General features: G+C 36.1%; 1 protein-coding gene across 6 annotated transcripts in view; it reads left to right on the top strand.

The window, feature by feature from the left end:
* The window catches only part of LOC150094189 (protein still life, isoform SIF type 1-like), an 881,056-nt gene that overhangs the window by 804,598 nt on the left and 53,584 nt on the right, over positions 1 to 22,874 (top strand). For all 6 annotated transcript variants that reach the window (XM_090412285.1, XM_090412284.1, XM_090412288.1 and 3 more), the window contains exon 19: positions 14,428 to 14,622. In XM_090412285.1, coding sequence (XP_090268411.1) covers positions 14,428 to 14,622 — 195 coding nt within the window. The remainder of the gene's footprint in view (positions 1 to 14,427; positions 14,623 to 22,874) is intronic.

The raw sequence follows: 22,874 nt of genomic DNA on the forward strand, positions 1-22,874 counted from the left end.
TAATGTGGAGGATAGGAACCAGGAAATGTATAAGCAAATGAGCCAAACATATCGGATTATCATTATGGGTGATTTTAATTACAGCAATATAGATTGGGATGACGAGAGGGCAACCTGAAGTAAAGAAAATGGGTTTCTTGAGTTTTTGAAGGAAAACCACCTCAGGTGTAGCATGGAATGAGGAGTTGGTTGGAAGATCAATGCTGCTTAGGTGATATTCAAGAACTATCTAGTAGAAGCATGTCTAAATGTATTCCAAGAAGGTTAAATAAAGTAGATGTGAAATGGATGAATGATGAGATTAAGCATGCAATACAGAGGGTAAAAACATTATGGAGGCAACATAAGAGGAGTGGTAATAATCAATTCCATGAAGAATACAAACAACAGGCAGAGAGAGTGACTTGGTTCATAAGGATTGCAAAGGTTCAGTATGAGCAGCCATTAGCTAATGAAGCAAAAAGGGAGGTGGAGTATTTCTATTGATGGTAGAAAAATATTTAGCTAGCAGTTCATAAAGATCTTTCATCCTTGTGATGTGACATCATAGAGAGTTTGAGAGCAGTGAATAAGGAGGTGGAGGAGAGGCTGACTGTGAAGAAAATGTATATAGGGAGTTAAGCAAACTTCATGTTAATAACACAGCCTTATTAGGCTGTGGAACTTGATCATGTATCACCGCATTATTTTGAAGGAATGTGCCAGAGAGTTAACATCTGCCTTGACTTATTTAAAATGAATCTTCATTGGGTCAAGTTCCAAAGGAGTGGAAGGAAGGCAAGATTGTAACACTTCATAAAGAAGGTGACAGAATTCAAGCATTGAATTATAGGCCAATTTGTAATGATAATGTGGTGTGCCTCAGTGGTCTGTTTTAGGGGTCATTGCTGTTTTACCTGTATGTTAGTGATGTTGAAAAGATTTCAATGGGGATATACAGTTGTTTGCAGATGATACAAAGTTGGGATGAACTATGAGAATAGATGTTGTGGCCTTACAAGAGACTTGAATAGACTGAATGAATGGACAAGGGAGTGGGGATGTCACTTCAATATTGCAAAATAAAAAGTTTTAAAATTTGGAAAACAAAGATAGAATGTATAATTTGGTCTTGGTGGGGATATGTTGTTGGAGGTGGAGGAAATAGATCTTGGGGTGTAAAATTTAGAGGGCATATTGCCAAAATTTTGAGGACAACACGATGAATTCTTGCAGTGACGTGGAGAAGCAAGTTTTTTGCATGGGGAGTTGTGAATGATTGGAATGCATTGCCTGAGAGTGCGGTGTCTGCAGAGAATTTTAGTGTGTTTAAGGCATGGTATTAATTAGGATAATAATAATAATGATGATAATTTTTATGGGGAATAACAAAATGAAATGCCGAGACAGTTTTATTAACCCTAATGAGAATTGGGAGGGGGATGCATGGAATTGTTTCAAAAATGCAACTGTAAAATTTCTTCTGCTTTCACTTTTTTTTGTGAGGGGTGATACATTTTGAAACGACAAAGATTCTATTTTCAGATACATAGCTGAAAAAAATGCTCATGAAATTTCAAAAATTATGTTATATTTAAGATTTTACTTATGGTATGAAAGTGACAAACAGAAGTTACAAGTACTAGTGAAATGCCAGAATAATGGCTGATTATTGGTTGCCATTTAGAAAGTAGAACTACTACAGTATTTCATCATCTAAGACAAAACATTGAATACCTACAAAATTCCCATTTAAAGACAGAAGTTGAAAAAAAAAAACTTTAAAAAGATTATGAATTTTAAATATTTCATTTAATATAAATATTCTTTAATTTTCTTTTTGGTTTTTAATACCTTGCTTTAATTTTACAAAATGCACTTATTTGGTCAGTAGGCTAAAAAGATATATATGTGGAAATATAGAGCCGTTTTCTCAGTTTGTGAAAAATCCTTGCGTGACCCATAAAAATCAAAATCACTTTGGAAATAGCAGCCTTAGGCATAGTAAATTATTTGGCAAACTGTTGTTTACAAGTTTCAGTTTGTAGGCCTGTGTTATTATTGTGAATCTAAAAGATCACTGTAAGAAGGGCAAAAATAAAAGCGTTTTGTTTTAAAAGCAAGAAAGGGACCCAGTTCTTGGTAAGAAACCAATATATCAAACGTTTTCCAAAACAGCGAAGGAAAGAAAGCCTTGTTGTGTTCACCTTTAAAAATATTTGCATGAACTTTATAACTATTTTATTTTTTACTTTTAAGAATGGAATATGTCCTACTAGCAATGCCAAAATTTGTTGGTGTGGCTAAAATTTTGGGACTGTTATGCTAGTCAAGTGTGTGTGTGTGTGTGTGTGTGTGTGTGTGTGTGTGTATGCACGATACATAAGTGATGTAGTCGTTGTTTATAGTGACTTTTTTGTGATGCCCTATGTAATTTTTGCATAATTATTTCTGTTGTGCACTTATTTTTATTTTTTGGTTATTTATAACATTGTTATATTTTAATGTATTAAGTTCAGAAATCTCTGTTTTTCTTTCTAATTTGTGCATTTTTTAACAAAGTGCAATAGGCCAATTAGAAAGCATAATTTAACTATTGCATTTTGCTATTTTATGTTTTATTATGCAAAATTTTTGGCATATTCTGTTTTGCTCCCCCTCTTTTTGTCATGAATAAAATCATGATTAACACTGTATTCATTATATGTAAAAAAAGTTTTTTGATTGTTCAAAAACTAATTCCACAGTATTTTACAAGAATCAGATTTCAAAATATACATCTCATTTTTATAATAACTTTAAAAAATTTTTAATATATTCAAAATGCACAGATATTTTCATTGGATTAGATTTTTATTTTATTTATTTATCTATTTTTTGCATATTTGTTCTGTGCACTAACTTTCATTTTTTAAATTTATATTCAAGAAATGCTGATGGAACATCAGCATTTCTTGAATATAGAATATCAGCATTTCTTGAACGTTTAGATTAAAATGAAAATTGTTAATTGATCAATATATATCTATATGGTTTATCCTATTAAAGAAGTTAAACCTTTAAGTGATTAAATGATTACTTTAAGTGATTAAATGCTGTATAGTGTCTTTCCAAATAAATTTATATACTTCATATATTATTATTATTATGATTATTGCACCCTCCATGGAGTTGGCAGACTCATTGTGGAAGGTTTATTCAACTAACAACATATTTATCATACCAAATCTTAAAATCCTTAACACTCCTTGCATTAACAACCCGTTCTAGTAATGTGTTCCATTCACTGACAATTCTCCATATAAAAAATCTGTCCTCACACCCCTCTTCACCACACTCTTACATAACTTCCAGGGATGACCTCTGGTTCTTCCCCTCTCACCATCTACTCGTTTTATAATCCTCTCTGGCTTAATCTGATAAAATCCTCTCACTAACTTAAATTTCTCTATCATATCACCTCTCCTCCTCCTATCCACCAAACTCTGCATTCCACATTTCTTCAACCTCTCTCCATAGCCAGCTTTGTCCAAAGTCCCGATATTGTCTTAGTCACTCATCTCTGGTCCCTGTCCAATGTCTCCACTTCAGATTAAAAACTAGGTGACCAGATCTGAGCACAGTAGTCCAAGTGTGGTCTGACCACTGACCAGTGCCTTATACAGTGGCACAACCACTTCCTTATCCTTACATGTTAGAGTACTTCTTATCATAGCAGCATTATGTGCGGCCTTTGCAACACTAGCAATATGCCCTCTAAACTTCAGTCTACTGTCAGCCATCACCCCCAAATATCTAATCTTATCTACTTCCTGCAGTATGACACCATCAATATAGTACACAGCCTTATATTTCTACACTTCAAAATGCAACACCTTTCACTTATTGATTTAAAACTACAACCTTACTCCTTTGTCCATGTAAAAAGTCTATTCAAGTATTCTTGAAGGGAATTAACATCAGCAGTGCTATTTATAATTCTTCCCATCTTTGCATCATCAGCAAACAACTGAAGATCCACTCAGTCCATATTATATATCATTTACAAACAAGTTAAAAGCAGAGGCCCAAGAACAGAACTGTGGGGCACGCCACTGGTTACCCTCCTTTTTTGATACACTGTTCCACCATTTTGATACACCATTCCACAATTTCCTTGAATCAGCCTTGGCCTGACCAGCCGATCTCCTCTCATACTGCACCTTTTCTTTCTTTACCATGCTTGTCACCTTTCTAGTCTGCATTACTTTTCATGGATCCGATCACCACCAACTGTCTTGTACCTCCTCCACAGCATTTTCTTTTTCAGCATAGCTTGCTTGATTTCACTGTTCATCCATTTCACTTCTACTCTATTTACTTGCTTAACCCTTGGTATGCAGTTATACATTGCTTTTGTCAGATACTTCCTTGTGAGTTTCCATGCATTATCAACATCTTTCTCTCTCAGCCCATCTACCTAATGAACTGATGCTAACTGATTACAGAGCTTCTTGTAATTATTCACTTTATACTTCCACATATATCCAGTTTTGGCAGTAACCTTTTCTTATTTCACTTCCCAAACAAGCACCTCATGATCACTCTCAACCAGGGGTAGTGTCAGCACCTCATTAACAACTACATCTTGTGAAGTTATCACCGAATCCAAAACATTAAAGCATCTAGTTGCTTCAGTCACATGCTGCTTAACATATTTATCTCTCAGAAATTTAACAAACTCACTCTCCTTTTTCCTATACACTATCTCCTCCTTCCATTCTATATTCCTGTAATTAAAGTCTCACCTTTTTTTTTTTCCCCTGCCCTACCAATTTGCCTAAACATTTCACAGTCAGTATTCTCTACATTTCCTGGCCTATAACAGCATCCTCTCATATATATTAACCTGTTTATTTCAACTTCATACCACACAGATTCAAAGTCTGTGCATGCACTATGAGTTACAGAAAAGGGAGGAAAAAAAGAAAGAATGGCAGTTTAGTAGTAATGAAAGAAATGGTGCACTTCAGCAGTTTTACAGGATTGAGCATGAGCTCAAGCAATTGGAGAAACATCTGGTGAATGGTGCAACAGAGAAGAGTAAGAAAGGAAAGATGGAAGGGAAGCAAAAGGAAAGTATGAAAAAGTTTTCTATAGTAAAAGTTAAAGATATTAACAATGCTATTAGCATGCAAAGAGATGAAGTGAAAGGAGTGAAATTTTGGGCAGGCATAAATGATTTGAAGAGTGACATGTATGAATGAGAGAGAGAGAATAAGAAAAAGTTACTTTTTAAGACTTTAGACTTTTTTACACTTTAGACTGTCCTGGCACTCATACTGCAATGGACTATGATTACAAATGGGGCACTTCACTGGTTACTCTCCTTTTTTTGATACACTGTTCCACCATTTTGATACACCGTTCCACAATTCCCTTGAGTCAGCCTTAGTGTATATGTTATGTGGAAGGATTGTATGCAATATTATTCTTCACACACAGAGTGAATTTAATAGGAAGTGGGTGCGAGAATGGAAATGATCAACAATGTTGAATGTAGTTTCTTAGGTCTTAAATCTGATTGGGACAGTCATTAAAAGATATAAGAGTATCTTTGGGCCTAATCTTCAAAAATAAAGATGAGATTTTTCATTGATAAATCAACATGATTCTTCAACTTGGCCAAAAATTATAGCCATTAATGAGACTTGGTTAGCAGAGGAGAATATTTCAGGTAGATTTAAATAGACTTTTAGCTTGGATAAATGAGGAGAGTTATAGTTTTACTATTAATAAGTACAATTTATATATTTATTCATATGGAGTTTCCTTTCTTTTCTCCCCCATTCCTATTGGGACGAGATGAGCCTCCTCATGGGGGGGGGCTTGAGTATTTATGACTGTAGATCAGCGTGTGTTCACGGTCCCGTTTGCCTGTTCTGGGTGATGCGAAAAACCGAAGTTTCTGGGTTAAAAAAAACCCTACCTCCATATAGACCGGCTAACTGACCTTTAGTCAAAAGAGACCAGATAAAGGTTCCTCACGTCATGGACGGGAACCGAACCCAGGTCTTTCTGACTGAAGGGCTTCATCTATACTGACTGAGCTACGGAGCCTCATATCATGAAATGCAATGGGTTCCATTTCATGATATGAGGCTGTGTACTATCGATGAAACTGAACTACAGGAAGGGGGTGAGATTTCATGTCTGAGAGTGATGGTTGACAGTACACTGAAGTTTAAAGGGTACATTGCATTGCTACTATGATAAGGAGTGCACTGACATGTAGAAATAAAGAAGTGGTTGTGCCACTCTATACATTATGCACTAGTCAGACTGCATTTGGTCTGTTGTACTCAGGTTTGGTCACCTAGTTTTCATATTGATGTAGAAACATTGGAAAAGGTCCAGAGACGAGTGGCTAAGGCAATAGCAAGGCTATGGAGAGAGTTTGGAGGAATGTGAATTGCAGAGTTTAGTGGAAAGGAGAAAAAGAGGTGATATTCTTAGAGATGTTTAAGTTAGTGAGGAAATTTTATTGGATTAATACAAAGGGGGGGATTGATAAACATGTAGAAGGTGAAAGAGGAAGAACTAGATGCCATCTCTGGAAGTTATACAAGAAGGTGTAGTGAAGAAGTTTGTTAGGAATAAATTTTTTATGGAGAATTTTGGGTGAATGGAACACATTACCAGAATACGTTGTGAATGCAGGAAGTATTAGGGATTTCTTTCTTTTCTCCCCCATTCCTATTGGGACGAGATGAGCCTCCTCATGGGGGGAAGGGGGGGCTTGAGTATTTATGACTGTAGATCAGCGTGTGTTCACGGTCCCGTTTGCCTGTTCTGGGTGATGCGAAAAACCCAAGTTTCTGGGTTAAAAAAAAACCTAAAGGTAATATGATAAATATGTTGCTGGTTGAGTGAACCTCATACAACGAGTCTGTTGACTATGTAGGGTGTGATGATAATACTAATATAATTTCAGAAGGCAATGAGGTAAAGGACTGATGATATTAGAAGAATTGCACAACCAGCAAAAGTAGAGGCTTGGTAGGAGGACAGTTTTTTGGAGGCAGCATATTTGAATTAATAAAAAGGTGTGAGATAGAGGTAACAGGATGAATTTTGGTGTGAGAAAGAGGTAATAAGTTTGACTGCTACTGTTTATTTTGAACTGCTAACAAAACTGAGGTGTAAAGGCAGACATAATTCACTGGCCTTATAGCATTACTTGTTTTGGCTGTAAATCCAAAACAACCAATGATTCTTCTTTTGTGGAATGATAAACCTGAATTTCTGGGAGGAAAAAATCTTCCACCTCTGTATGAGATTGGCTAACTCATCCTGGAAAGTATTTGAATTCAGGTCTTTCCAACCAAAGGTTGCTGTCAAAACTGGCTGGGCTATGGAAACTTTGGAGGGGAGAAATGGAATTTATGCAACTACTGAGAAACAGTTACCTAAAAAAAAAAAACAGCATTGAACAAGGAACCAGCATTTGAAAAAACTGCTCCTGGTTATAACATTAAAAGATTCATATGTAAACAATAGTGGTTACTTTGCTGCTGAATGGAGAGTGGTCTTGCTAGTGAACTTAGAAAGTGGATAAATGTTGAATTCATTAATTAATAATAATTTATTACTATTGAATATAATAATTTATTATTATATTCAGTGTTTCAGCTGCCAAGTTGAGCTATTCTTCAACACTCTATCTGGTATATGGTAAAATTTCTAGTCTTCTTCCTATTGTCAATGTTAAAACATAATAAAGAAAAGAAGACAAACTTAATTCCATTGTGATTTAATTATTGAAGTGACTAATGTAAAAAATAATGATAATAATATATAAATAAATAAATAACCTTGAACCCTATGTATGTATAAAAACTGAACTCAATCTAAAACATTTTAGATGCTAGCTGAATTGGTTTGAAGAACATCTGATGATTTCAGTGGAGTATTGTTGATGCCCTAATATATATTCCTGATTGATATTTAAAACTAGCTGAATTTGTTAATATCTGTTCTCATCTTCTATGTCCACTACTCCATAGATTGTAAGACTCAGTCCAACATAATAAGAACTCCAAAAACGCCTAGGATACCTTCAGCATAAACCACTAGGACAGTAAGTGTCCAATATATTTCATCTGTGAAAAAGAAGAATACTCAGAAATAATTTTGCTCTTCATTGGATTTCTGGTAATTATGCCTTGTTTGCACATTGCCATATCAAAATTCAGGACTGGATTTGCAAAAAATGTACCTCACTCTTGGTTTGCTCAGCTTCTTCCAATGTTAAATCTATCCTCCACTATTGCATGGAATTAATTTGAATTTCATCAATCAAAAAAACTCTAGTCACAAAATTTCCCAAGCTAGGACTCCAACATTATCAATAGTATATTCAATAGCATTATATTCAATGATATTTTTGATATATTGAATATATCAACAATATCATTAGTATATTCAGAACTTCAAATCATCAGATGTTGTTCAAATATTTCATCTTCCCCTAGATGCTTAGTTTTCCTACATTAATACACAACTTTAGGTTATTTATTTTGTGTATTATTTTTTTTATACGTTAGTTATTTCAGTAATCAACTCACAACAGGATTAAGTTTTTATTTTGTTTATTGTGATGTTTGTTTTTAACATCTCTCACTTGGATGGTAGTTTAATTTGAAAATCCTCTGCAGTCAATCCTGTACACAATACAACATTTTACGAGAAAGGAAATAAAATTTTCCTTTATAAAGGAGTATATATGGAACTATACAGCAGCTGATTGTGACAACTTAAAGAGTAGCTTGGAGTATCATCATCATAAGAAACTTCAAGTGAAGGACATTAGCATTTACATGGAAAATGATCAAGAATTACATGAGAAGCAGTATCAGACTCCATATCCAGAAAACAATAAATAAATCAGGTAGGAGGTAAAAGTAGTATGATTAAGTCACAAGATGTCCTTAGCAGCCAGTTTGAATGCAGCATTTCTGATCTCTGATCACTGAAGTTAAGCATTTATTACTCAGGAGGGCAACCACCTGGGAACACTGGATTCTGTTGGAAAAATTATATGTCAGCAGCCAGATTGGTTTAAAAGCACCATTTCATGTTGGATCACTGAACCTTAAGCAAACCTGAGTCTGGTTATCACTTAGGAGGATAACCACCTAGGAATACTAGGTACTGCTGGCAAAATGATTTCTATTAAGATGGATACAGGTAAGTGTGTGTGTGTTAGGCACCATAAGGTGAGGAGTGTGGCATTGACTGAAAAATGCAGAATGTGGTGCCTTAAATAACAAAATCAAATGGGAGTAATCAGTACAAATAGTAATGGCAGTTTGTGGCCTAAAGGGATGCTACAGTTTAGATATGCTCATGCTAGAAGTATCAGGAATAAGAGGGAGGAGTTTTTGGCATTGGTTGGTGCAACCTCTCCAAAAGTTATAGGCATCAGTGCAACTTGACTGATAAAGTAAATGATGTAGTTAGAGAGAGAATAGGATGGAGGAGGGGTAGCTGATGATAGTAAATGAATTGCAGTTAAAACTCTTTTTGAGTAGGTGATCAAGCAAACTGAGATGTGGTTGGCAGTTCATTTAAGATAGTGGTGCATGGGATGCAAGGGATGATTTGGAAAATATGCATTGGCATATTAGCACAGTGAGTGTAAGTTGAGTAATTATTATGGGGGAAGGGGAGTGCATCAATTACTGGAGCATAGATGGCAGAAAAGAAAATGTATTGACCCACTAAGAGATAATTACTTGAAATAGCATATGATGGATGGGACATAGGGTTTGAGAGTGTTGGATTTTTTCATAGAATCAAAGATCTGCCCATAACCAAGGTAGCACATTACCTATGATTGGGAGAGAGTGATCATGTGGTCTTAACTTAGAAGGTTGTGAAACTTGAAATTTTCAGTTAAGAAGAGGTACATATGGAACTGCAAAGCATGTAATTATGTCAAGCCTAGGAGATAGTTTGAAGTGGTGCCATGATGTAGGAATCTGTAAGGGAAAAATGGTAGTGGTGCATGGGAAATAGTGAAGGGGTACCTGAAGGAAGAAATATCAGACTATATATATTATACACACACCCAAGGTTGAGAGGATAAATCAGGTAGGAATTAGATAGATGAGTAATATCATTGAACAGGAGCTGTAAAATAACAAGTAAATGTTGTGAAGGGCATATGAGGTCTGACACAAAAAATGAGACTAACCCTATAGCCTGGGAACAGAGAGGGGAGTGGAGGAGAGAGACAAAGAAATGGTTATAGAGAATGTTCTAACCTCTCACCGTGAGACAAGGTTCAACTTCATCGCTTTACTCAGTACGAGCGGATGCGTGTTCAAATATAGATGTTTTCTTACTCTCGGTCAGAAAATGTTGGAGTGCAAGAGTAAACAGCAAGTTAACATCAAGTTTCTTGTGAAACTGAAGAAATCTGTGACCAAAACTTTCAAATTATTGACTGAAGTTTACAGCGAAGAGTGTATGTCTCATGCATGCATTTTTGAATGGCACAAATGATCGTCCAGACCGCCCACACACAGCAGTTACCGATAACAACATTAAAAAAGTGCAAGATGTGACTTGAAAAGACAGAAGGTTGGGTGTTCAAGCTGTAGCTGAGAAAGTTCATTTGGACAGGGAAAGTGTTTGATGCATTTTAATGGAAGAATTGAACATGAAAAAGATTTGTGCAAAAATAGTTCCAAAAATGTTGTCAGACAAACAAAAAGAACAACGAGAGGAACTGTGTTTGGACCTTTTGCAGTGCATTAAGGATGAACCAGATTTGTTGAATTCAGTAATTACTGAATTCAAAATCTGGAAACCAAGCAACAATCAATGCAGTGGAAGTCAGCAACATCTCTAAGACCAAAAAAAGCACGTATTAGTTGTTTGAAGTTGAAGGCCATGTTGATTGTTTTCTTCGATATCCAGGGTATTGTAATGGCAGAGTGTGTTCCCAGTGGCCAGATGGTAAATCAGCAGTATTACCTTGAAGTCTTGATGAAATTGCACAAACACTTGAGAAGGAAACGATCAGAATTGTGGAGAACTGTTGGATTTTGCACGAAAATGCACCAGCCCACAACATTTTGTTTATGAAGCAGTTTTTAGATAATCACAATATCACTGTGCTTGAGCACCCACCCTATTTGCCAGACCTGGCTTTTTTGCAACTTCTACCTCTTCCCAAAGATCTAGTCGGTGCTCAAAAGAACCCATTTTTTTTGTTGGTAGATGTGAATGCAAAAATGATGGAGATAATCAACAGCCTTTCAGAAAATGATCTGCAGAATTGCTTTGAACATTGGCAGCATTATATGCAGCTGAGTGTCAACTCAGAATTTTGAAGGAGATCATAGTTGATTTTTCAATTCATTAAATAAAAAGAGATACATGCACAGTCTAATTTTTTCTATGTTAGACCTTATATAAGGAGAAATGTGATAATTAAGCTCAAGAGCAGAACAAGACTTGGGCAAGGAAGGCAAGTCAGATTATGAGAAGAAATTATCCAAGCAGGCAAAAGGAAATCCCAAAGAGTTCTTTCATTGAGCGGCAAGTAAATGGAAAAATGACTATGAAAGAATAACTTTGATGTGTCTAATGTAGCAAGCTGACAGAAGCAGATAAAATAGTTTAGTTAATGAATAAGACCATTTTGTAAGAATCTGTTTAATTAAATTTACAGAAGATATTGCTCTGAGAGATGTCATATTGTGAGAATAGAAAATGAAATACAACTGCAGGATTATATGAGATATCAGCTTGTGCATTGCAAGAATCTACAAAGGAATGCCTCTGATGAGACTGTTTAACTTTCTCATCTCTGATAAATTCCCAAGTGAGTGTAAGGAGAGCGCAAAATAGTTCTCTTGCATAAATAAGACTCCTAGACTGCAAAAACAAATTGTAGATCAATCAGTATCTCAGGAGTGTGGTAAAGGTATTTAAAAAGTTGAACAAAGACAAATTTCAGGGATGGGTGGATAAGAGTATGATAATTTGTTGTTGGGGGGGGGGGGGAGAGGAATGGCTACAACATGATATTGCTGGACTTTACAAAGGTGTTTTGCAGGGTACCACTTGGAACTCTTATATAAATTGGGATATGTATGAAGCTCTGGTGATATGTCTGTGAGCGTGGCTGATGGACAGATACCAAAGAGGATGGAGAAGCAGAAATCCAGGAGAAAGCAGGTAACTAGTAATGTGCTGCAAGGATCTGTGCCACTGCTGTGTAACTTTTACATAAATGATATAGTAAATGATCCGAAGGGAAATATTCAGTTGTTTGCTGATGATGATGCAAATTTAGCATAATTTTGCTAAATTATGAGTGGTCTGTGGAATCCTTCCTATGTGGGTTGCAAAAGTTTGTTGATAGAAAAGAGGATGATATGATGGAAACAGTTACTAAATGAGTTTTGTAGGATTGATGCAGTGGAATTATGTCTAAACTTGGCTAGAGAGGTATTACATGGGACCATCCATGTAAAGCGAGTAAAAGTGTAGTTAGTAAGAGTTCAACTAGATATTTTGCTTGGAGAGGGATGAATGAGTTGGTAGACCCTGCTGTGAGTGTTTTGTTGGTCATTGAATGCAGATGGTAGATGTGTGATAGCAGCAGAAGAAATAGTTGAATTAATGAGTGATCTAACTATGAGGGGTGAATGATCCAGATGAAGATAATGTCATGACTAATGTGGCAGGTGCCTGTATGAGATGAAGGTAGATGAAGTAGAAGTGTTTTTGAGATTATAAAATCTTGATATGAATATAACCCTGGATTTAAGTGGAATATCATCGCATGTATTATTTAATGTACAATAAGGTGCAAAATAATTGAGAGTGCCTCTATTTAACCAGGCTATTTCAGCACTGGTATGGTCTTGAGGGAATTAAAAGAAGGCCAGATAGTTCCTGAATATAAATGAGGTTCCGGGTAGAGCAGCAGATTTACTACTCAAAAAAAAAGATATAAGGAATACAAGGAAAAATTCAATTTTACATTAATTAGATTTTCAGGTGATGGTGGACAGGAAGTTGAATTTTTGGAGACATATTACAAAATTAAGTAGAATTCAGGAATAGTGGATAACAATACAATACTCTTGGGGGAGGCTGCTAGCACATCTTTGTGATGCCTAAGTCTTTCCTTAGTAATTGACTCATTTTTTATAATAACATGACAGTTGAGATAAATAAAATAAATAGTTGTACCATGTTGTTGTTGGACTTTGCAAAAGCATTTAATATTACATGGAAATTGGAGCATAGGACGAAATTAGTAACATGGATATGTAGGTGGATGATGGACATCATATAGTGTATGGTTCATCAGAAACAAGAAAATACACATAACTACTGGAGTGCCACAAGACTCAGTACTTTGGTCACTGCTGTTGTGATCATTATTATTTAGAGAAGAATATCACTTCCAAAAGGGAGTAGGCTGTGTCTTATGTGATACTGAGGCAACTGATGTGAAGCCAACTCTCTTATATACAAGCATCCTGTCATGAAGATACTTCACATGCAGGCTTACACTTGTGTAAAGGAAGAAACAAGAATATAATTTCTTATCAACTGTTATCTAATGTCAAAGGAATATCTGTATTTATTGTATCAGTGTATTCAGGGAGATAATAGTTGCCATAACAATATGGGTTGAAAATATTGCAAGCCATTTAATTATTACCTCGATGGGAATGTGCTGTTAGAAGTTTGAGGAAAGTTTGCATTGCAAAAGTGAGCAAAATTGCAAAGGATGATGTTAATGTTGGAAAAACACACAGACAAATAAGGATAAGGAAGTTATCATTTCTTTTGATAAGAATCTGAATTTCTCAGAGATGAGCATGCAGTGGAGGAGATCCAGAGGACAGATAACAGATAATGACATTTCACAGAAATGTCACTCTCTGTTTGAGGACAAATTGAAAGTTTTTGGTTGATAGACAGAAAAGAAAGGATATGGTAGAAACATACATTTCTGAGGTGGGATACAGTAGATGCATAAAATATTTTTGAAAGTATGTGTGAAGTATGGGGGGGGGGGTAGAACAAGTGGTCATACTAGAAGTTGAGTAAGAGTGTACTTAGAAATATTATGAGTATTAGATATTTTGTTTAAAGAGTTGGGAACAAGTGGAATGAGGTTGTAGTGAGTGCATTTTCAGTGAATAGGTATAAAGAGAGAGGTATGATAAGCAATGGTTAGTGTGAACCTCCTGCAATGATTCTTCAATAGATCAATGACTCCATGGAGATCTACAAGTAATGACAATAATATTTTAGTAGTTACTGGTAACAAAGAAAAAAATTTCTGTAAATCATAATTGTTAAAAATAAATAAGTAAACTAGTTTAGTGAAAGTGTTAATAGAATCCATGAAACTTTTTCATTGTATTTCAGCATCTCAATAATTTGCTGGAACACTATTTAGAGCCAATGAAGAAAGAGACCTTTTTATCAAATGCAGAGATCAATGCCCTTTTTGGAAATATTCAAGAAATAGTGCAGTTTCAGAGGATATTTTTGCAAAGCCTTGAAGAAGCCATAAGTGCTGAGCCAGATTTTAATAAATTTGAACACCCTGCTCAGTTCAAGGTCAAGTGTTTCTGGATCTATTTTTTTGTCCTTATAATTTATTACATAAAATTTTGCTTTATAGAAATATTATTGTCTGAATTTTACTATTTATAATGGATTTTGATGTTATTATGATGCAATAATTTTCCTTACTTTTATTTCATAAAATCGTAATATTCCAGATATTCAAAAATTTACACTTTAAAAATGTTAACTTCTAAAGGTGTAACTTACCGTATGGTTAGTAAAGCCATACAAGAACCATTATATTTTAGAGAAATTGAATGTGGATATAAATTCATTTTGAACAAATGTTTACTTAGAGGCATAATGATGAAAAAGCACAGTAAGGTATTGCCATCATTATGCAGACATATGTCATTGCCACGAAAAATAATTTTTTTAATAATTAATTAAAAAAAACAATTAAACAATTTTTTTAAAGATTAAATAATGAATTCTTAGCAGCTTATGCTGTTTTCAACCATTATATATAATGGTCATCTTCATCGGAATAGACCAGGCAGTCACAGGGCTTCATACTTTCTTTTATATGTGTGTGTGTGTGTGTATATACATATATATATATATATATTTTTTTTTTCTCTCTCTCTCTGACTTCCAACATAATGGATTGTAAACCTATAGGTAAACCCTAACCATCCATGGAAACCTAATTCCATGGATGGGTTAGGGATTTTTTTTTCTGTTAATTTTATAATTTTTTTTTGTATTTTTATTTATTTTTTACATAATCTGGAAACCTAACATGCAACCTTTTCAAGACATGTCTTGCCTCCTGCAACAGGATGGTGGTCACACACTAAGTGGTGAAATTCATCTCTCACCTAAAGACAGTCACAAACATCCATGTCCATGGAAGAATTTGAACCAACAACTGTTAGATGGAGAGTAGATATTCTACCACTTTGCTAGCAAGACTTGAACCCTCTTTAATTAGTGTATTAATAAAACTGTGAATTATTGGGGGGGGGGGGGGGGTGCTGGTTTTCCACTCACACTAGAGCAATGTTTCCCAAAGTGTGGTACTCATACTCCTAGTATCCCTCATATGCAAAAAGTCTTTAGGGGTACTAGGAACTTTTTTTTTAATTTTGCTTACTTCATTTTTTTGTTACTTTGATATTTTTCACTATATTGTTGCAGATAACTTTAGTGCTATTATTATTATTATTATTATTATTATTACGGGTATCTCCATGGAGTCAGTAGACTCATCGCGGGAGACCCAAACTAGCAAAACAATATCTGTCATATCTCTTCTTGAATTCATTTACAGACGAAGAGCTCACAACTAAGTCAGGCAATGAATTCCACTCATTCACCACCCTCCAGGCAAAAAACCTTGTTCTGACACCTTTGTTAACCACACTCTTCTTTAATTTCCAGAGATGACCTCTTGTTCTTCCATCACTATCACACAGCTGAAACATTTCCCCTGCATCAATCCTATAAAAACCTTTTAGTAATTTGAATGTTTCTATCATATCACCTCTTCTTCGCCTATCAACCAATCTCTGCAATCCACAAGCTCTCAATCTATCAATGTAGGGAGTATTTTTTATATCACTCACCAACTTGGTCACTCTTCTCTGAACCCTCTCCACAGCCTTCTGATCTCCAAGGAATCCAGGTGACCAGACCTGAGCACAGTAATCCAAATGTGGAAGTATCAATGCTTTATAAAGGGGAATAATAACCTCTTTATCTCTGGATGTCAGTGTGTTCCTCAACAACCAAGTAATCCTATGTGCAATCTTGGACACCTTAGCAATGTGTCCTCTGAACTTCATCTCCCTATCTACCAATACCCCTAAGTCCCTAGCCTCATCAATCTCTTGGAGTACCTTTCCATCGATGTAGTACACAGCTGGTAATCTTTTAATCCCAAAATGCATGACTTTACACTTTTCCACATTGAACTGACATCCATTTTCTTTTGCCCATTTTACCAGCTTATTTAAATCCTCCTGCAAACTTTCAACATCAGCTTGATTTTTTATTGCACTACACAACTTTGCATCATCAGCAAACAACTGAATATCTCCCTTTAAGCCGTTTCCTATATCATTTATATACAAATTAAACAACATTGGCCCAAGCACAGAGCCCTGAGGTACACCACTGGTCACCTGCCTCATTCTGGACTCGGCTCCTCCATACACCACCTTATGGTATCTCTCCCTGAGCCATTCTCCTATCCATATCACCAATTTAATATCCATTCCCATCTGCTCCAATTTGCGTAACAGTGTTCTATGGGGTATCCTGTCAAAAGCCTTAGCAAAATCCAGAAGTACCACTGTGTAGCCAGTTCCTTTGTCCAACTCAGATGTTATTCTATTATGAATAGTTAATAGATTGCTAAGGCAGGATCTACCTTTAACAAAACCATGTTGGCCTCTATAGAGTATCATATCCTGATCCACCCATTCTTGAATTTTGTCTTTAACCAACTTTTCCAATACTTTTACCACTACTCCTGAGATGGTGATTGGTCTGTAATTCAATACCGCAGTTTTAGAGCCACCCTTATGCAAAGGAACCACTTTGCCTAACTTCCACTCCCTAGGGACCATACCAGAGTTCAAACTTAAATTAAATATCCAGGTAAGAGGGGTTGACAATTCATTTGCACATTCACGCAACACCCGAGCTGATATTCCATCTAAGCCTACCGCAGTGTTTGCATTTAAGTTTTGCAATATATTTAATACCTCTGATTCTTTAGCTTCAATTCTCACATTAGGTATTGCTATAGGTATAGAGATATCCTCACTTGGGTGATAGACTTTTGAGAAGTGATCACTCAGTAACTCGACTATTACATCTGTTTTTGTCACCTCAATACCATCAGCACCCACTAAGGTTATCCTTCCGAAGTCATTCTTCCTCTTACTTGCCACATAGCGGAAGAACTCTTTGGGATTACCCTTGATCTCTTTGGCTAAGGTCTTCTCATAATCTGATTTAGCTTTTCTTACTATGCTGGTAACCTTCCTAGCTTGAGCCTTGTACTGCTCATGGGTGTCCTGATCGCCCTTCTCCTTGTAAATTCTCCATAACATTTTCTTTTTTTGCAGTTCAAGCTTGATACTACTGCTCATCCATCTAATGCCTGCCTTGTTTGACCTCCTGACCATAGGGACACAATCTGATATTGCTTTCCTCAGATACCCGCTGATTTTATCCCAAGCACTGCTAACATCTTTCCCTTGCAATATGTTTTGCCATGGGATGGCTGCAAGCTCACTCCGAAGCTTGTTATAATTGCCTAACCTGTAGTTCCGTATATACCCCTTCTTAATAGAAAAATCCACAGATTTTGCAACCTCCCAAGTCAATACCACATGATCGCTTTCACCAACTGGAGGTAACGAGGACACCTTACTTATGCATATAACCTCTGAACCAATAACCAGGTCCAACACTCTCACACCACGTGTCCCTTCAGTTACGTGCTGTTTCAAGTAATTATCTCGTAGAAGATGTATGAACTCCATTTCCTTTTTGCTACGAGATATTTCCTCCTTCCAATTGATATCACCATAATTAAAATCCCCCATAATAATCACTAAGCCTTCACTCATTGCACTAAGTTGCTGATGCATGAATTCAATATCTTCCCCTGTACTCCCTGGCCTATAGCAGCATCCAACTCTATATTTGGTTGCGTTGGTCACTATTTCGCACCAGACTGCCTCAAATGAACTCTCATTCACATGTCTATCATCATGATATACTACTTTCTTTGGCTGCAACACATTGGCTATCATCAACAGTACTCCTCCTCCTGTTCTATCTTCTCTATCCTCCCTGAAAATACTGTACCCTTCACATTCAATTCCAGTGACCACATCTTCTGCTGACAGCCAAGTTTCACTAATGCCTACAACTTTTGGTGAGATTTCACTGACTAATGCCAAAAATTCTTCTCTCTTATTTCGAATGCTTCTAGCATTGGTATACAAAAATTGCAGATTCCCTCTAGATCTTGTACCGGCTTTAGAACTGATATATAAGTCACTAACTACCGTAGTCCTATGCCGATTTTTATCCCCTCTCTTCTGCAATTTATTCTGCCTATAAGGATCAATAAATACACAATCAGTGCTAAAGTTTCTCTCTCTTACACTCAACCTTTTCAATATTAGTTTCCCTGCCCAATATTTATTGCACTACATTCTATAATTAATTTTTTAATAACTAAAAATCCGAAAAAAATTTTAAACAAATTGTGTCTCTTGGCACATACCGGCTGACCTCCATTAGGGCTGCATCTGGTTGACAACAAGATTTTGTTTGCTTGGTTCAATGTGTTTACATTAAAAGTTTAAATTCAAATACAGGGATCAAAATTAAAGTATCCCTGTTCCTAAGTATACTTATGCCTTGTGGAGTACCACCCAGTGATCCAAATGCTGCAAATTTTGCAGGAATATATTGTGCATCATGTGGAAGTTATATCTGAGAAGAAGAAAATAGTACAAAATTCGCAACCTGGGGAACTGTATGATGTACTGAAGTACATCATACAGTAGATGTAGTAATTTTTCTGTGTGTGTAAGAAGGAGATAAGCAACACAAGCATAAATAACATATTTTTATTCACTTCCATTATGCATTCATGGACTGTACTGTTCAATGTGCTGCCCTTCCTATTATGCCACAAACTACAGCCTTTGTACAATGTGTTCAACTGCAAAACACAGCTGGTCAGGACTGGTATTATGCTGTCTTTCAATGCTGGAAACTTATTAGGATGATCCTGATGAACCCTGTCTTTGAGAGATCTGCAGTCCCAGAAATCACAGGGTATCAGATCAGATGAACAAGGCAGCCATGCAGTTGGAAACACAATGCTGATTACTCTGGCTTTGGTGAATTGTTTTCAAGAACCTCCTGTACAGATTGACCAATGTGTGGTGGTGGGGGGAGGCATCCTGCAAGAAAATGACTAAATCCGTGCACAGGTGCTGCTGTAGCTGCGGCACAACAAAATTGTTTATCATATTGCAATACTCTTGGCATTAACTGAGCTGTTCACAGACTTGACTGGCAAATATCCTCAAAGAAGAATGGCCCAACCTGAGTGACTTTGGGTGAATGCAAAGGAATTTGTTAGATTGTTTGCAGGCTTTGCATAGCCCATACCCGGCAGTTTTGAGTATTCATAGCTCTATTCAGGTGAAAGCGAGCCTCATCGCCCTATAAAATCATTCATGGCCATGCAGCATCCAACTCTACTTGAGCAAGTAATGTTAAAGCAAATGTCAGTCAACTTTCAAAGTCCTGCAGGTGCAACCCCTATGTCAGGATTACAATGAATGGATAGAATGCAGAATCTTCTGTAGAATTTTCCAGACAGTGGTGTAAGGCATATCCATGTGAAATTGTGTTTGTTTGTTTTGGGAAAGGTTAGAATTAAATGTTAGTGCAAGGAGAGAGATCTGATCTAGACTGCTGAGCTGAGTGTTATCAAAAGAGAGAGAAAAGAAAGTGCTAGCATATCATTTTTGTGAGAAGAAACTAAAAATTGTGTTTCAGAAGCACTAAAGGTGACTTCAATGGCATAACTCAATTCAAAGATGGCACAGATATCTGTGTTTAAGACACTGGTTGTAGAAGATTAGATAGAAAGAAAGAATCTGGAGTGTGTTTCTTGAAGAAGCTGAGGATTCTATTCATTGGGGAAAATGGTTTTGGAAAGGTTATTCCAGTGAATAACCTTTCCAAAACCATTGTTATGGAGTATATGGAATGGTGTTGTCAGATGCTCTGTTTCTGCATTATGTCTACAGAGACAGAGCATCTAGGAGAAAGTGATTATAGGAAGTCTGTGGTGGGGGAGGGTTCTGGACATTGGTGAGCCATTTAAGGTATGTTAATTTTTATCTTGGGCTTTGTTGCACTTGCAGGAAAAGCAGGGATTGGATAGGGATCATGGGATTTTATTACAAAAATCTCATGTTCCTGATAACATCTAATTATAAAACTTACCAGTTTTGTTTTTATGAAACATTTTGATTTACTCTTGTCATATAAAATAGAGAATCATAACACTTTTTTGGTTACAGTCAATTTTTAGAATATCTCATAGTTTTATGCATTACACCAGCTTTAGCTTAAAAAGTACAACAGATCAATCCTGCAGCATTTTATTTTACTCTTATATCCAATGGCAGAATATCAATTCTGCTGTCTCTGAGCTATGAAATATGTGCTACCATGTAAAATTATTTTACTGTTCATAAATTAATAAGTAAATAAGGCACTAAAACTATTATAATTAGATATTCATAATTTTTTATATTTTATAAGTTTTACCTTATTAAAATGCTTATTCATTAAATATTTAGTGTAACTAATTATATGTTTTTACATCAGCATGATGCAATTATTAATTTTGAAGAAATAGCCTCTTATTCTATAAAAATTCTTTTCTGCCTTTAGCTGGTAGCAATCCCTTATCAACTCGTATATTTGTGATAGCAGCCCTTCTCCCCTATTCTTAGCACACTGCAATTGGCATTCCATCAGTCTGTCTTCATACCTAGCATTCCACATATCCCATACCAGTTGAGTCAAACTTCTATAGATTTTCTCTCTCTCCAGTATATCCCCATCCCATAGAAACCAGATGACCTGATCAAGGCTTATGCAATTGAACTATAATCCCTTTACTTCTATATTGCGAAGTCCTTCTCATTACCACAATCTACTGTGATGCCATCACATTTTTCTACGATGCCCAATATCTTTGTGATGTTGCTGTAATGCAGAAAGAGATCACTAACAAGTCTTTTGACATGTCTTTTATCAATCCAATTCTGGATTCTAGTTTCCACTGATCTAACTACTGCTTCACCACAACTCAAGATGCACAAAGTTTCTAATAATTCAGAGTATCAGTCTTGCTGTCCTCTTTGTGAAGTAGAACATTTTTATCCTCATCTTCCTTTGGGATTCATCCTATTTTTTATGAGATCCCCCACCTCTGGTAGAAACCTATTAGTGCTGTACATTAGGTTAAGGATTTTTTGTTCTATTTTATTAATTTTATTATTATGGGTTTCATCCTTTGGGATTCATCCTATTTTTTATGAAATCCCCCACCTCTGGTAGAAACCTATTAGTGCTGTACATTAGGTTAAGGATTTTTTGTTCTATTTTATTAATTTTATTATTATGGGTACCTCCATGGTGTGTCAGAATACTCATCGCAGAAGATCCACATAACCATTATTCACACAGTACCTATCACATCTCTTTAAGTTAAGGGGATAATAAATCCCTCATTATTTTAAAGCTGGATACGAAACTCTGAGATTGAAATCTAAGAGTTTCATGCCGAAGAACTATTGGCGAGTCCAAGCGTAAGTCAACACCTGGGTAGTACAACACTAGGGCAACTCAGAGCAAAGGTGGAGCAAGCTCCATCACTATCCTTAATATTTTCTCATAATGTAAAATGCAGCTCCTAGGAGATGTATTACTGTTTTACATTTTGAGTTGCCCTAGTGTTGTACTACCCAGGTGTTGACTTACGCTTGGACTCACTGATAGTTCTTCGGCATGAAACTCTTAGATTTCGATCTCCAAGTTTCATATCCAGCTTTAAAATAATGAGGAATTTATTATCACCTTAACTTAATTTATGCCGCCGGAAAAAAATAGCCTCTTGGCTCTTTATCGTAGTAATAATAATATATGGGTACACCGGTCTGGCAATTCGTATAGTAAGGGTATGTAAGTTTGTTTCACTTAAACCTTGGTAGTATCCAGGTCTACCTACTCACTGTTGAGACCTCAATAAAGGTCGAAACCGGTCTGGGTAGTGACCTCTCCTCATAATGTAAAACAGTAATACATCTCCTAGGAGCTGCGTTTTACATTATGAGAAAATATTAAGGATAGTGATGGAGCTTGCTCCACCTTTGCTCCGAGTTGCCCTGGTGTTGTACTACCCAGGTGTTGACTTAGGCTTGGACTCGCCGATAGTTCTTCGGCATGAAACTCTTAGATTTCGATCTCCGAGTTTCGTATCCGGCTTTAAAATAATGAGGGATTTATTATCCCCTTAACTTAATTTACGCTGCCAGAAAAAAATAGCCTCTTGACTCTTTATCGTATCACATCTCTTCTTAAACTCATTCACTGTCAGATTATTCACAACACCTCTGGCAGTCTAGTCCAATCATTCACCATTCTACAAGCAAAACATTTAGTCCTCACACTCTTACACAATT

Source organism: Typopeltis vanoorti, chromosome 22 (assembly GCF_054136105.1).
Source record: "Typopeltis vanoorti isolate ZY-2024b chromosome 22, IOZ_Tvanoo_1.0, whole genome shotgun sequence".
Classification (NCBI taxonomy): Eukaryota; Metazoa; Arthropoda; class Arachnida; order Uropygi; family Thelyphonidae; genus Typopeltis; species Typopeltis vanoorti.